This window comes from Psittacula echo (assembly GCF_963264785.1).
Source record: "Psittacula echo genome assembly, chromosome: 1".
Lineage (NCBI taxonomy): Eukaryota > Metazoa > Chordata > Aves > Psittaciformes > Psittacidae > Psittacula > Psittacula echo.
Window position 1 is genome coordinate 78,990,287 of NC_137735.1, and position 14,226 is coordinate 79,004,512.

At 40.4% G+C, this 14,226-nt stretch overlaps 1 protein-coding gene across 3 annotated transcripts in view; it reads right to left on the reverse strand.

Moving 5' to 3' along the window:
• TRPC3 (transient receptor potential cation channel subfamily C member 3) overlaps positions 1–13,962 on the reverse strand; it is a 49,601-nt gene extending 35,639 nt beyond the window's left edge. For all 3 annotated transcript variants that reach the window (XM_080635490.1, XM_080635488.1, XM_080635489.1), the window contains exons 1-2: positions 13,454–13,962; positions 4,523–5,294 (exon numbers count right to left, since the gene is read on the reverse strand). In XM_080635490.1, the coding sequence (XP_080491616.1) occupies positions 4,523–5,294; positions 13,454–13,677 (996 nt within the window). In that variant the 5' untranslated portion in view covers positions 13,678–13,962. The remainder of the gene's footprint in view (positions 1–4,522; positions 5,295–13,453) is intronic.
• Between the last annotated feature and the right edge of the window lie 264 nt (positions 13,963–14,226).

The window sequence follows — 14,226 nt, forward strand, 5'->3', positions numbered from 1 at the left end:
TGTGGTTCAAGCCCAGCCGATAACTCAGAACCACGCAGCGGCTCACTCACTCCTCCCTTCTTCCTCCCCCAGCTCCCGGAGGGATGGGAGAGAGAATCAAAACAATGTAACTCCCATGGGCTGAGATAAGAACAGTCCAGTAACTAAGGTATAACACAAACCACTACTGCTACCGCCAATAATAATAATCATAAGGGAAATAACAAGGGAAGAGAATACAACTGCTCACCACGCACCAACCGATACCCAGCCTGACCCGAGCAGCAATCTGCCCTTCTGGGTAACTGCCCCCAGTTTATATACTGGGCATGATGTGCTGTGGTGTGGAATACCTCTTCGGCTAGTTTGTGTCAGGTGTCCTGTCTCTGCTTCCTCCCAGCCTCCCGCTGTTCCTGGCAGAGCATGAGGCTTGGTCAGAGTAAACACTACTCAGCAACAACTAAAAACAACAGTGTTATCAGCGTTGTTCTCAGGCTGAAAGTCGAAACCACAGCACTGCACCAGCTACTAAGAAGGAGAAAAATGACTGCTACTGCTGAACCCAGGACACTAGCTTAACAGGTTTTGTCCTTTTCAACAAAAGAAAGTAATCAAGCCAGCAGATTTGATACAGTTCAAAAACACTTTCTGATCAGACACATTGGTTATAAAAGCTCTTGTAAATACCAAAATTGGTGAAGAAGTTTAGAGCGAAGAACAACTCTAGTTTTGCATATTAGACACAGGACTTCATCAGTAGTTCTGCTTTCTCTCTAATTATCTCTACTACATAAAAAACACCCCTAAAGACCTAACAAGAAAGAATCTAATCAGCTGCTTTAAGAGACTGAAATTTGGTGTGATAGCAGTTAGTATGGAAGATGAAAAAGAGCAAGAGTAGCTTGGAACGAGGATTTCACAGAGGAGTAGGAAGTAAGGAAGCTTGAGGATGAAAAGGGAATCGAAATGATCCTTAGGGCTCCAGCTTCCTCATTTATTTTTACTCATTTTCAATATTTATTCTTAGCTACACATGTTTTATCTTCCAGGAAAAATCAAGGTTCATCAGTTTCTTTGAATCTTTTCTCCTTAAATCTAAGGGAAAAATAAAAAACCCCAAATAATAAAAAAAATAAAAATCTGTGCAATTTATAAGTTTTTTTTTAATTATTCACAGGAAACTGATTGTCATGAATTAATGTCCTAAGCCACCTTCCCACATTTCTAACACACATATGTAAACTCTGGTTTTCACACAAACATTTGTTAGTGTAAACCATAAGTCATAAAGGCGGACTGGACTTTGCATATGCAAAAAATATGAAGTACAATTTAGCAAGTATTTATCAGGAAGCTTTTCCCTTAGGCATTTTTAAATAGGTTCACCCTCTATTCCTTCTCTGTGGGAAAATCACCTAGGAAAGTATTTTCTGTATAAGTGCTCCACATCTGAGGAGGCATGCTTATGAGATGTATGGACCTTAACGTACCATAGCTACTAAGAATAAATCATGAATATCATCGTAAGTTCCTTTAAACAGATTTGTCATTTTTTTGTGGGAGATGAACTATTTTGTCCATTTTCCTTGAAACATTTCTGATCAGTGTTGTGATATAGATAGAATTTTATTAGAATACTTAAGTATCTCCAGTGATGATCCTAAAGGAAAGTGCACCAGAAGCCTATCAGTCATTCTGCCTCATAGGGAGTGCAAACGTTGGACTAGAGCCTTCTCCTCTGGGATATCACAAAGCATATTCAGACGACATACCTATAGAAAAGAAAACACTGAACTGACAGTTACAAATCAGATTTACATCAAATGTGGCCAGCACTTACAATGAAGTAGTTCTGCAAGACACAGACGTGCTGCTTGGTTTCTCCATGACCTGTCTCTACAGTCCTCAGTGCCCTCAGTGCAGTATCTTGTATTACACCCATGCCATGAACACTCCATTGTACCTCCCCACAGCTCCAGTGGAATACACGGTCTTCTCATCAGACTTACAATTCCAGACCTTCCCAGATTTTGTTTAATGGCGATGCTAAAAAATTCCTTGCCTCTTCTTTTTCCTCCTTCCCTCCATTTTCCACTCCCATCTCCCCAGGAAGGGCAACCAACCATTGATGCCAGAGGAAAACAAGCAACTCTCCTACCAGGCTTGGTAGAAACAGAAAGAACTCACTAAGGCACATAAAAATCACAAGGAAGAGAGACAGATGTGAAGCCAATGAGGAGAACAAATCTTTCACTGGCATGTTTTGAGGCTGATGAGAAGCTGGAATTTCCTTGCTTGCAGGAAGCCAGGAACAATTTCTACTATAGGTGCCCAAACTGAATTATCTTATGCACCTGGCAAGGTTAGCAGCTGTATAAGTACTATCCAAAAATACTCAAATCTGTGAAAAAAAGGCTAAACAGTTGAGAGGGAAAATAAAAAAAAAAATGAAGAAAAGAAAAATTGAAAACTAGAATACTTTCACATTTTAAAAATTGAAGTTTTTTGGGGGTTTTTTGGGTTTGTTTTTTTTTTTTTTTTCTCAATTCTGGTTTGAAAAATGAGAAGTTCAAGCAAAACTCATTGCTTTTTCTCCTGTGAAATTTCAAGCTTTTTTTTTCCCCCTGATTGAATTGTATTCATGGCACAGAAACTTTCCATGAATTTATGTTTTTATTGAAATTTTTCTGTTCAGTTTTAATCATCTGCATCCTCCCCTTATAAAAACATGATACAGCTTGCCTTAATTTAGCTTTTGGTGGCAGAGATTGTATTTTGGGTTCCGAGGAAGTTATGTACCACTTAAACTGAGTCCCTAAGCCCATCAGTGTTTCTGAACACAGGTACAATAACAAAATTTGTATGCAGTATTGCAAAGAAAAAAAGAAAAAGGATAGTAGAGTTTCTAAGGTGCAACCCAGAAGAAAAGTTCTCTCTAAAAACCTGCAGGAGAAAACAATGGCAGAGAAACAAAGAAAGAAGGTTTGTATTCACAACCACTGAGGCATTATTTAGAAAACACATAAACCTCCATCTTGGACACAAGATTCTGGAGATCCTGTGATTCTCAGGTTGTTTGCCTAGTTGAAAAGGAATCAGTGAGAAATAGGACAGTTATTTTATACATCAGAGATTTAACCCTCCATAATGGTCTGTAAATGAGGATATAACTGTAGTTATTGTGTGAAGCACACAAGCCAACAGGCTCTGTGCGTATGATGAAATTTTCTAATTCTTCCATTTTATGTTCACAAAGAGCTTTCACAGAACTTTCAGTACTTTCAATATGATATATTTTCAGCAGAGGAAAAATTAAAAACTGACATTTTTCCTACTGCCCTACATAAATATATTGAGGAAGTACTCAATCCACATGCCAAAATACACAATACAGAGCATGTTATGAGTGAGTTCCTTCAGCAAAGGAAGCAGAAGAAAGGTTTAAGCTGACTCTTCTACTTCATTAGTGTGTGGTATAATACATGAATCCTTCTCAGCACTGAAAGTTCATTTTAAAACCACATTTTAAATCACTCAGCCAGATCTGGAGCTACTCTTTCTCAGGAGTCTAAAACTGTTCCTTCTTCTCTTAATATAGTTCACTTTAATAATATAGTTTCTCCAGGTTGTGGTATATCTCTTCTGAGTACTCCATAGTGCTAGCATAAACTTAATGCATCTTTTGCCTCTCTCAGATCATTTATGATGATATTAAACAAACAAGTAATACCCAACACTGCAGAACACAGTGCTGTTAACCATTACTGCCCACTGAGAACAATCTACTATTCCTTAAGCTGAGCTTTTCTTATTACACGCAGTGTACTGGGGTTTGATTGGGATGACGGGGACAGGCAAGAGAGAAGGTGGGTACTTCAAGATATTCAAAAGAACCTCAAAACCATTAAAAAAAGAACTGGGCAACAGTTAACTAAGTCATTAATTGTCTGATGGAGAAGCTGAAATATAGAGAAGAGTCAGGACATACAAAACTGGATACAGCTCAGAACCAGATAACAGCACCTACATCTGTTATCAGTCTAACAGCTGACTTTGAATAAGAGACATTTTTAAAAGGTGAATAAAAAACTCCACTTCCTGTACTTTTAACAATTTAGACAACACTCAAAATTAGTACAAATACAAAAGAGGGAATAAGGTCAATACTGCAGTATGCTTAAGGAAAGAGAAACATTTTTGCTTATTGCACTTACATTATTCAGCATTTGTACCTAAAACTGATCTTTGCTACAACAATCAAAATTAGTTTTCATCTGCTACGAGGTTATCAGAACATACACTATCTCTTTTTCCAATTTTCCCTGTACACAGTAGGTGCAAAAGCAATTTCATTTCATTTAAATATTATCTTTTCTAAAGACTTATGTATTAAAAACTCAAATTCAAGAGCAAAAGAGACAATAAATATCATGAAAATTTGCAATTGAACAAGTAAAGACACAGAAAATAATTTAAAGTATCTAAGGATTTCATGAAGTAGCAGCAATTTTAAAATAACAACAAAAACACCAAACACCATTACCTTGAATTCTTTTTCAATGTTGGCCAACTTGGCAAGTTCATTGCTGAGTTCTAGAGCAGTGAGTACTGGATCTTCACTGGAGAGGGACAGATAAGCTGGACTGGCTAGTCCTTTGTATGCGTTTATTCTTGACCTAGAGTGACTAAAAGAATCATGCTTTTGCTTCTCTGTACAGTCATTACATTTGCAGAAATAATCATGAGGTCTTTCTATCCTTGCTCCTTTCATCAACAGCATGTGCACAACTTCGTATTTTTGGCAGTGAGCAGCTAAAATTATGGGAGTGATGTCTGGAGAAAAGCGGGTACCGTCTTCATCATAGGAATAAAAATCATCATCCTGGAGCTCCTGCTCACAAGGGCTCAGAGTCAGTCGCTTATTTACTGAAAACCCAGGATGATTCAAAATTGCTTCCACTATCCTAATGTAACCCTTGCTGATCGCAAGCAGCAGGGCATCTCCAATCCGTGCCAAGTTCTCTTTTTTTAACAGAAGCTCTGTCACTTCCAAATGTTCGTTCCCTACAGCAAGCTGCAAGGCGTTTTGACCCATGTAGTCAACACAGTTGACATTGAGTGTTTTTGACTCCTCCAGCATTTTGCGCACCACAGGTATGTTCCCATACTCTGCCGCATCTAGAAAGCGCTCCTCTTCAGCCGTAAGACTGGTGCCTCTGTTGTTGAACATGAATGCTGGGCCTCTAATGGCCTGTCGCCTTCCCTTTTCCCTCATCATAGTCATACGTCTCAGAGATGGACTTTCTTCAATGTACCTAGAGAGAAAACGAAAAGGGTTTTTTTGAAATTCTCAGAATTTCACTATGTTTGGTTATTTGTAGCTTCCTCTTCTCCTGTGGCTATAACAGTGATGACTTTTGTCCCATGTAATTTACTCATCTATTGACAAGAAGTATTTTTAATGTGATCTTTCTGCCTTCATGCTTGCTTGTCTGCAATCTAAAGACACAAGTTCAATGCCAAAGGCCGTTTCTGGTCTGTTAGCATGGACAAGATCTTACTTTTTTTTGTTTGTTTGTTTTTCCTTACTTTATGCAAGATGTCACTTCAGAACTCCCTCCCAACTCACTTTAGCATACATATAAAATAAAACCACATCTCATATACTACTTGCAATAGTAATTAGTACTACTATCTAATCTATTATGTATCTACCATTCCAGGAACTGAAAGGAAGAAGCTATCTAGTGTCATCACATGAGTATATACATATTTTTAAAAGCTTTTATGCATTCTTGTAATACAATTAAAAAAAAAGGAAAGTCAAAGAGGTACTGAATGAAAATGAAAACTGGAATGATGGGCTGCACTGCAAAGAAAAAACAGGTGCAGCAAAGTGAGATTGGGAAAAGGTACTCCCCTCAAAAACTGGTTTCAAAAGCAGAAAGAGAGAGGAAAGAGAAGGGGAACAGGAGAAAAGAAAGAGTGAACAAGCTAATTCAGAAAACACAGAAACTGGAACTATGAACCAGCGAAGCCATTGGCAAACAGAAATGGGCTGAAATACGAGAGAGATCAGATGCTGAGATGGATCTAGCTAAGGAAACTAGAGGGGGGAAATGAGCTTCAGAGAAGAGAGACTAGGAATTACGAAGAAAACGGACCAAGGATGAGAGGTTGAGGAGCAGACACTTCCTTGCTGGAGAAAATAACAAGAAACAACCGCGTGGTGAGGTCTGAAACAACAGAATAGATGGGATCAGGCTAAGTGGTCAGAGCTGGGTGAAGAAGAAAACCATTTATGCTTATCAGAGCAGAGGCTAAAGGCCTAAAAAGGTACCTGGGATACCATAATCTTCCCTTACCACCTTCTGCAAAAAAATGTGAAACCCATTGGCCACCTCTCTTTACTTTCTAATCCAGCTCAGGCTATAGCTACTATCAGTTAATCCAGTACCTCAAGAGATAGAGATCACTGATAGAGATACCAGGGTAGTTGATCAAAAATATACGAGTTAATGGAGGGTGTGCTTTGAATACATATATATACGTATGTTACACAGAGACCAAAAAAAAAGGCCTTCTAAATTTCAAATTTGGTCCTTAAGTCCTGTAAGCCTTTGTCCATGATCTATAGAAAAAGGACAATTTGCTCCCATTTCACAAAAACGTTGTGAAAATTAGTTTATTCACTTTGGTGAGAAACTCAGAAACAAGAACAGAAGGCTAGAGAAAAACTGAAAAGGAAATTGATCTGTAGTTCTATCCGCAGTGCAAAAGCCAGCTAATGTGCATTAGGAGAAATGTGGGTCCGTATAATGAATGCTGAGGGCTAAGCAAAATACTAAACAGGCCTTTTTAAGCAAACCACATCAGTCTGGAGAAGGACAGAACCAAGGGAAAAATGCCAAAGGCTGCATGTTTAAGAGAACCTAGTGGAACCTACATGGGCAGCTTCAAAAGCTGCATATCCTAATCACTGCAGGTTCAAACCCACCACCAGAGCAACAGCCTCTTAAATGTAGGTGGTTTTTTTTGTGTGCATGTGATTTTTTTACAATGATCTTAGCAGCATTACCACTGCACTAAATACACCTGTTGACGTCACTGAATTTCCGCATATTGCATATGTCATATTGCAGTGTCAGCCCTAACAGCTTTCTAATTCCATTCAGACTGTAAGAATATGTCTGACCTCCCAGCTACCTGCATCAGCTGTAATAAATTCAGCCAAACATAAAATTGTAATCACTTTATCACAGCTACAGATATCTCAAAAGGTAGTCCATGTTCTGCACATTTCAGTTAACGCAAATGGGCAGTTCTGTTGCAGACCACTTGAAGAGATTGTAATACTTATTACCAAGGCAGGTCTCTCTTGGGATGAAGCATTTGATCTTTTTACATTTTCATCTGTGCTTGGTATTTCTTAACTACCAGAAATGACCCAAATGGCACTGCAGCATCAGCGATGCTAACTGGTATTTACTTTGAGATACGTGCCAAAATTGTACCACTTTAACTCCATGAAAAAAGGCTGTACAACAGACAGGATTTGAGACTGTTAAACACAAAATTGATTTAATGTCTTAAAGCTTGGGCATATTTCACATTTGGGAGTAATCAGACATAAAGTCTTGAGCCCACAGTGTACATGGTGAACAGCCACAGGCTGCTGCTTTATTCCCCAACAAAATAATAAGTAAAGCAACAAATACTGCCTTTTCATAGTTACTTTTTAAAAAAGATCTTGTTGCCTCCTATGCTGTTGCATTTCTAGTCTTCCTCCACATCTAAAAACATATAGCTGCAGAATGTAGTTGTTTACTGTAATGCTATGAAGAAAAAAAAATATGGGTATTGAAAAAGTAAAAAAGAGAACAAATTGACTCATGCTGACTTCTTGATTTTAGAAGATTCTAAACTGCTATCCAGAATCTCATCTTTAATGAAATACTAACCAATATATTTTACCTTATATATTTTTATTTTTCAGAATATATTTAAGTATAAAACTTACTTTCTGTTTTCTCTACCTTTCTTTCAAAACCTACTGTCTGACTGAGGTGGCTCATCTGACTTCCTTAAAAAGAGATATAACCTCCCAAAGGTGTTGCATTAGAATATCTTCCCAATAAGGAAGATATCCTTAGCTATAAATCTTGTGACAGAAAGCATGTATTTGAACTGACCGCAGCATCTTCTCAAAATGAAGGTGAAATTGACTCTGTATTTTAGTGATGAAAATTCTGTCAAGCCTATCAAAAAGATAAAAAGCAAAACATCTTATACAGCACCACACAGCCAGAAGACTGTTAGGTTCATCCATACCCCTTCTCTCTTCTTCCCCTCTTCCCTCAGCTAATTCGAAGGCCTTGAAGCCAGCACAGCTCTGGTCAGAGTACCGCATGCAAGAAGCATCAAGTACAAGGTCTCCTATTCCATTTTCTGCCCTCCTTTTCTTACATAAAATATTTTTTCAACTATCCTAAAGCATGAGGAATATTGTTAAAATTTTAGTTTTAACTATTTAACAGTTTTCAGCACATTTTATATGTAATATTTGCCAACTGAAAAAGATGAAAACAACATCTCAAGTTGTTGTATTTAGAGTTACATCTCTAAATATATTAGACTTATGATTAAAAGAGAACTGAGAGTGCATTAATTATTTGTTTTCTACTTCCTAAAGCCTTTAAAGTTCATATTCTCAACCTTGCCTCTGTAAGGAGCCTCAAGCCTCTGCTGCTCAGTACAAATAAGAAGGATTGGACAAAAGCAAGCATGTTATCATGTTAACTGAAGAACACCAGTTCCACCAAATCTGGACACGCTTCATTTGGTTATAAGCATGCACCAGTTAGGCAGCTCTTTTGAGGAACTGAAGAGCTTCATCGGCAAGAAGGAACTTCAGAAACACCTATCTTTAATATCATTCATTCATCAGTATAAACCGAGGATGGTCTCAAGTTATAAGTTTTGTTTCCTAATTGTATTGCTACCTTTGTCCATTTGCCAGCTTAGGTTTAGTTCATTGCTTCGTACTTAAGCAAACTCTCAAAAACTTCAGTGATATCTGTAAACAAATGTAACTCACAACAAGACAATTAACAACTAACCAAGATGTGATACGATCCTGAGTCAGCCCCTTGTAGAATAATATGAAAACAAGACACCTTCATTTCAGCTTTGCACAGCAGAACTCTCACATTAGTGAAGTCACGGCTCCTAAAGAAGAACACTACCTTTCAAGACCTTTACCTAATGAGTAGTATCACAAGCTTTCAGATAGAGCAATGTTATATACATGCTGAAAAACTAATTGGTTCATTACATACCAGGTGATGTCATAAGGCACAAAAACCTATCCTACATTATAACATATTTATGTTTACCTTATATTAATCTAAAATGTATGACCTTCATATGTGCAATTAATCACCTTTTTTCTTTTTTTTTTTTTTTTTTTTTTTAATTTCCACTAAACAAGCAATGGCAACTTGCTTTCTTGTGCTTTGCAGTCAGCACACTTACGATGACCTTACACAGCGTCATATTGCTGCCTGGACAGAGCTACTCCTACTTACAAGGCTATAAATTTGAGCAGCACAGCAACTGCAAAGGACTGGAATAAGTACAATGATTCCTCTGCTTCTACCATGGATTGTTTCGATTCCAGATTTCTACTCTATCTATAACTTTTCACATTCAAACTTTCAGAATTGCAGCAGCAGGACAAAAAACGTGGGACAAACAGTTGACCTAAGAATTCCTTGTGTTCTGCTGTTAATTATCTCAAAACCAGCAATTCAAAAGTTTTATAATCTCGTTTCTAAGTCTATTTTTTAACACAGCAAATTGCATAAGCAATTTTAAAAGAAAAGGAGAGAAGCTGCAGAAACAGATGTTTCATTCTGGGCCTTCCCTGATCCATAGAGCAACTTTCTAACATCTGTACTAAAGAACAGGCTGTTATTCTCCCTGAACTATTAAATGCAATAAAAGAGAGAATTAATAATTTACAAGTTTACCCCAGTGCAGTAAACTTGTGGGGTTTACTGCAGTACAACTCTAGTGATCTTGATTCTTTTCTAGCCCTGAAAAGGAAATGCAGTCCAGTGATTATAGGCAGGTAAGTACATCACAGAAACAGCGATGCACACACACATTTAATAGTAACAACATCAGTCAGCTGCACAGATGTGGACTGTGCCTCCGTTCTGCCAAAAGTAGCCTGTGAAGTCCCAGTTTTAAACATACAGCCTTACAAAAGTAAGTGCTCAGACATGCACATACGTATGAGCAGCATTTTAGCTCATGACTCCTGAGATCTCCTAAACTAAATGATTTCAGACACTTGTTTTGTTACTATCACAGGAAAAGACTGAGTTGTTCCATGAGAGGTAACAGCTCCTGGCCCTGTGCAGGATGACAGGCAGGGTTAGAGGGGCAACCCTCCCATGCTCCAACCTCACTGACTCTCCCAAATGAAGGCTTTGACATCCCTGCAAGCTCTGCTGCAGCTAAGTGCCAAAGAGGCTGCTGGTAAATTTGTTTCTCCACCAGTAAAAATAATGCATGTTCATGTATGCTTGCATGGAAGCTTACGCATGTTCCACCCAATTTGGGAATCCCTGCACCAAATCTAAAATGTATTAAATGAGTTTCCTTCTCCCTTCTGTGAACAGCTGCCTGGGCTTTCCAGAAGAGAGGCTAATTGGCTAACTCAGCTGAACAACAGAACATAAATCAGGCCAGCTGCAAGATCTGACTCAAATCTATACTCTCCCACTGGTTTGAAATGACATAATCCATCATCCAAAATGCCCTCATGTCAGCTCACAGAAGTTCTGGCTCCGAACTGGAAAGAATTAGTCAAAAAGTGGAACAAAACACAAAGAGGTATCAGGAGGAGGTGTACACACACTTAGCTTGTTCCTTCCCCTCCCGTTCCAAAAACTATGCAGAGCTTTTTCCTACAATTACTCTTCACTAACTCCTCAACAAAAAATACTGAGCATCTGAATTCCTGTGGGAAAAAAGGACTATACTTCGGTGACATGAGTACATATCTATACACAGAAAAAGGCAAATATCTCATCAGGAAAGAATAAATACAGCAAACAGTGCCGCAGCAGCAAAGGATTTTAAAGCTCCTTTTACAGTCCTTTATTTGTGTTCTGCCATTCCACTCAGGAAACTAAGCTACAATTTTTACAGAGACTTATGAAACCAAGCACCCAATGCCTACTACGTTTAATTTACAGTTTTTGTCTATGTTTTTCCCACTGGGACATATACTACGTTGTGAAACAAGTATTAGATCCAGTCTGCAGTCTTAGTGGGAATCTGAGGTCAAATATTTTTCCAGAAATATTTGGCACAGAAGGGAGTCAGCTGTACATTGACTGGTACCTTGCACTGGTTACAGGTTTCAGAATGAAGACATTTCTATACCAGCTGAGTGCATCTTCTTGTGCACACTACTTGACATCTGTCTGCCTCTTTCCCCTTGCACTTTGTGTCAGTACCGAATATTCGGACTACAAATTCTTCCAGTCAAATATTCTCATACTCACTTTGCACACACTAAAGCTTTACGTGTGTCAATCTAAGTGTATTATGGAACAAACTGATACTCGTATTTCTTTCATTAGCATACATTGATTTTACACATTAACACCAAACACAAAATGTTACTCCAGAAGAAAAACCCCGCTGTTAAGAATGAACATGGGCATATAACAGGGGAAATAGTAGTTGTGGGTCTTTTCCCTCTATGTCCTGTCTGTTCAATACACTCCTCTTACAGGAATGTCAGGTCTTTTGTCAGCCAACCTGACAAAAAGCTGCTTGAAATCACCTTTGTCATAGACTTTCAAGACAGGGTCACAAGAATTATATACCAGGAAGCAATTCCAACGGACGGAGCTCACTCCAGGCTCAAACGCCTGTGCAAACTGAACCCCAGTTTTATTCCCTGGTGGCATAATACCTGTTTCTTAAAGAAAGGAATATACTAGCAGTTCTAGGAGGACACTAACCTAAAAGGGATCCAGAAGTTTAGGACTCATAGGTTACAATTCATCTGAGCTAGCTTCAGCTGTCTAAATATAAAACGAGTCTAAACTAATCCTCTAGGCTATTTTTATGGTGAATGGAGAAAGGCAGGCACTTCAAGAAAGAAGATAAATGACAATGCTGCTTTGCCTACTGCTATTTCCTCTCTCATCCCATCAACTACAGAGGAATCCTAGACAAATGACTTAAGGCAGCTAACTTTCAGACAGCTGAGGACATGTGAAAGACTCCCACACTTTAAGTCTGGATTGCTGGGTACAGAATATATGTGAAGAATTTCAACCCTGGGGTGGTAAAAATCATTTTTATTTGTGGTTACTTACCCCATTCTAAGTACTACTCTAATTATTTTTGTACTTTACAGTGGTCTCTAGGGCAATTTTAACTATGGCTTTTTCTACAAATGCTGAATATGTTACCTTAAAACTCAAAGTGTTTTTCATGTGGTAATTAGAAAATTTAATCAAGAACTGAATACTGTCCTGAAAGTATAAAATACTCAAGTGACTCTCAGAAGTAAGTCTATGATAGATTGCAGTGTGTTACAAGAACAGGTTAATAAATTATGAACAACCTACTTTTTGTAAGCCAGAGGAAAAAAAAATTAACATCCTTATTAGTAAAATTGAATACATTTCTCTTGTGGTAAGTTTAGTCATGGTCAGGATTTTTATGTGTGCATATATATATATATATAACAGCATTTTAAAGACCAACAAACTGAAATTTCCGAAGACAACATCGAACAGGATAAGACACATCTCAGGAACTGAGGCTTTTCTGCACAGGTGCCCTTGATTTCTGTATTTCTGTGGGGAATGTGGGCTTCCCACTGCCTGGATTTAAAAAAAAAAAAAAAAAAAAAAAAAAAGGATGCATTAGCACTGCTAGTACAAAAGGGTGCAGTGGGCGCTCTAAGCCTTAGCCGAGTCAATAATTAGTTTTCCTCGGCAGCTACAGTAGTAGCCAGGAGAAGAAAAAGGGGAAAAAATACAAAGGAAGAGATGAAATCTCTCACGCCCCAGCGCCCGGGGACCCCTACCTGCCTCCCGCTACGTGCAGCCCCCGCCTCGCTTCGAAGGAGCAAAGCCGAGAGATTGGGGAGGCGGCAGCAGGGGGGACGAGGGCAGGTAAGGACCGGACTATCTCCTCAAGGCACTTTCTTCACAGTCCCTGCACCTCAGCCATTGCAAGCCGCCACCGCTGACCCCTTTCGCTGCCAGGCCGGGCGAGCCGCACTCCCGGGCTCGGCAGGACGGAGCGAGGCGCCCTGCAGCCGGCGTCTCTTCCCAGGGTCGAGCGCCGCAACTTGCCGGGGAGATGGCAGCCGGTCCCCCGCGGCTACTCCTGGAAAGTTGCCTGCTAACACCCTTTTAATCCTGCCCCGACTTACATGGTGCTGGAGAAGGGCTGTGGCGGGTAGTAGCCGTAGGGCTCCCGGAACGTTTTAACGGCTCTCTGAGGTGGTGGAGGGGGCTCCGGCCCCCCATTGATGCCTCTCCAGCCGCGGCGTCGGCGCTGCTGCTCCTCTTCCTCTGCCCCCTCATCCTCCTCCTCCTGCTGTGGAGGGAAGGTCACTCTCCCCTGCTCCTTGCTCTTCCTGCTCTTGCTCGACATGGTTAGGGACCCCTGAGGCGGCAGTGGCTGCTCCCGCTCCCGGCCGGCCTCGTCCGGCAGCGTGCGTGGCGAGGAAGAAGACAGGAGAAAGAGGAAAGCCCTGCCCAGCGGGGGACAGAGTACCTGGAGAGGACAAAACCCTCACCATAAAACCATCGCCGCCCCTCCACTCTCTCCTCCTGCCGCCCGTCAGGAACGCAGCGCTGCGCGCAGCCCGGCAGCAGGAGCCGGGAAGTGCCAAGGAAGCGAGCAAGAGACAAGGGCTCCCGGCAGCGGCGGCGGCTGTGTCCCTCTTCTCTCCCTGTCATCCTTCCCCGCTAGGACACCATCGTTATTGAGGCAGAGGAGATGAGCCACCGCGGAGAGGAGCAGCCGCCTACCGCAGCGAGCTCTCCAAAGAGGAGGGGACGCTTCTCCCTCCCCTTCTCCAGCCCGCCCAACACTGCCTCGGCCAGGGGGGCGTAAGGGGGAGGCGCTGTTACACAGGGCTGTTACATGTGTTCCTCCGTCGGCTCTGGCTTGCCTCCGCCGCTGAGGTGAAACCTGCTC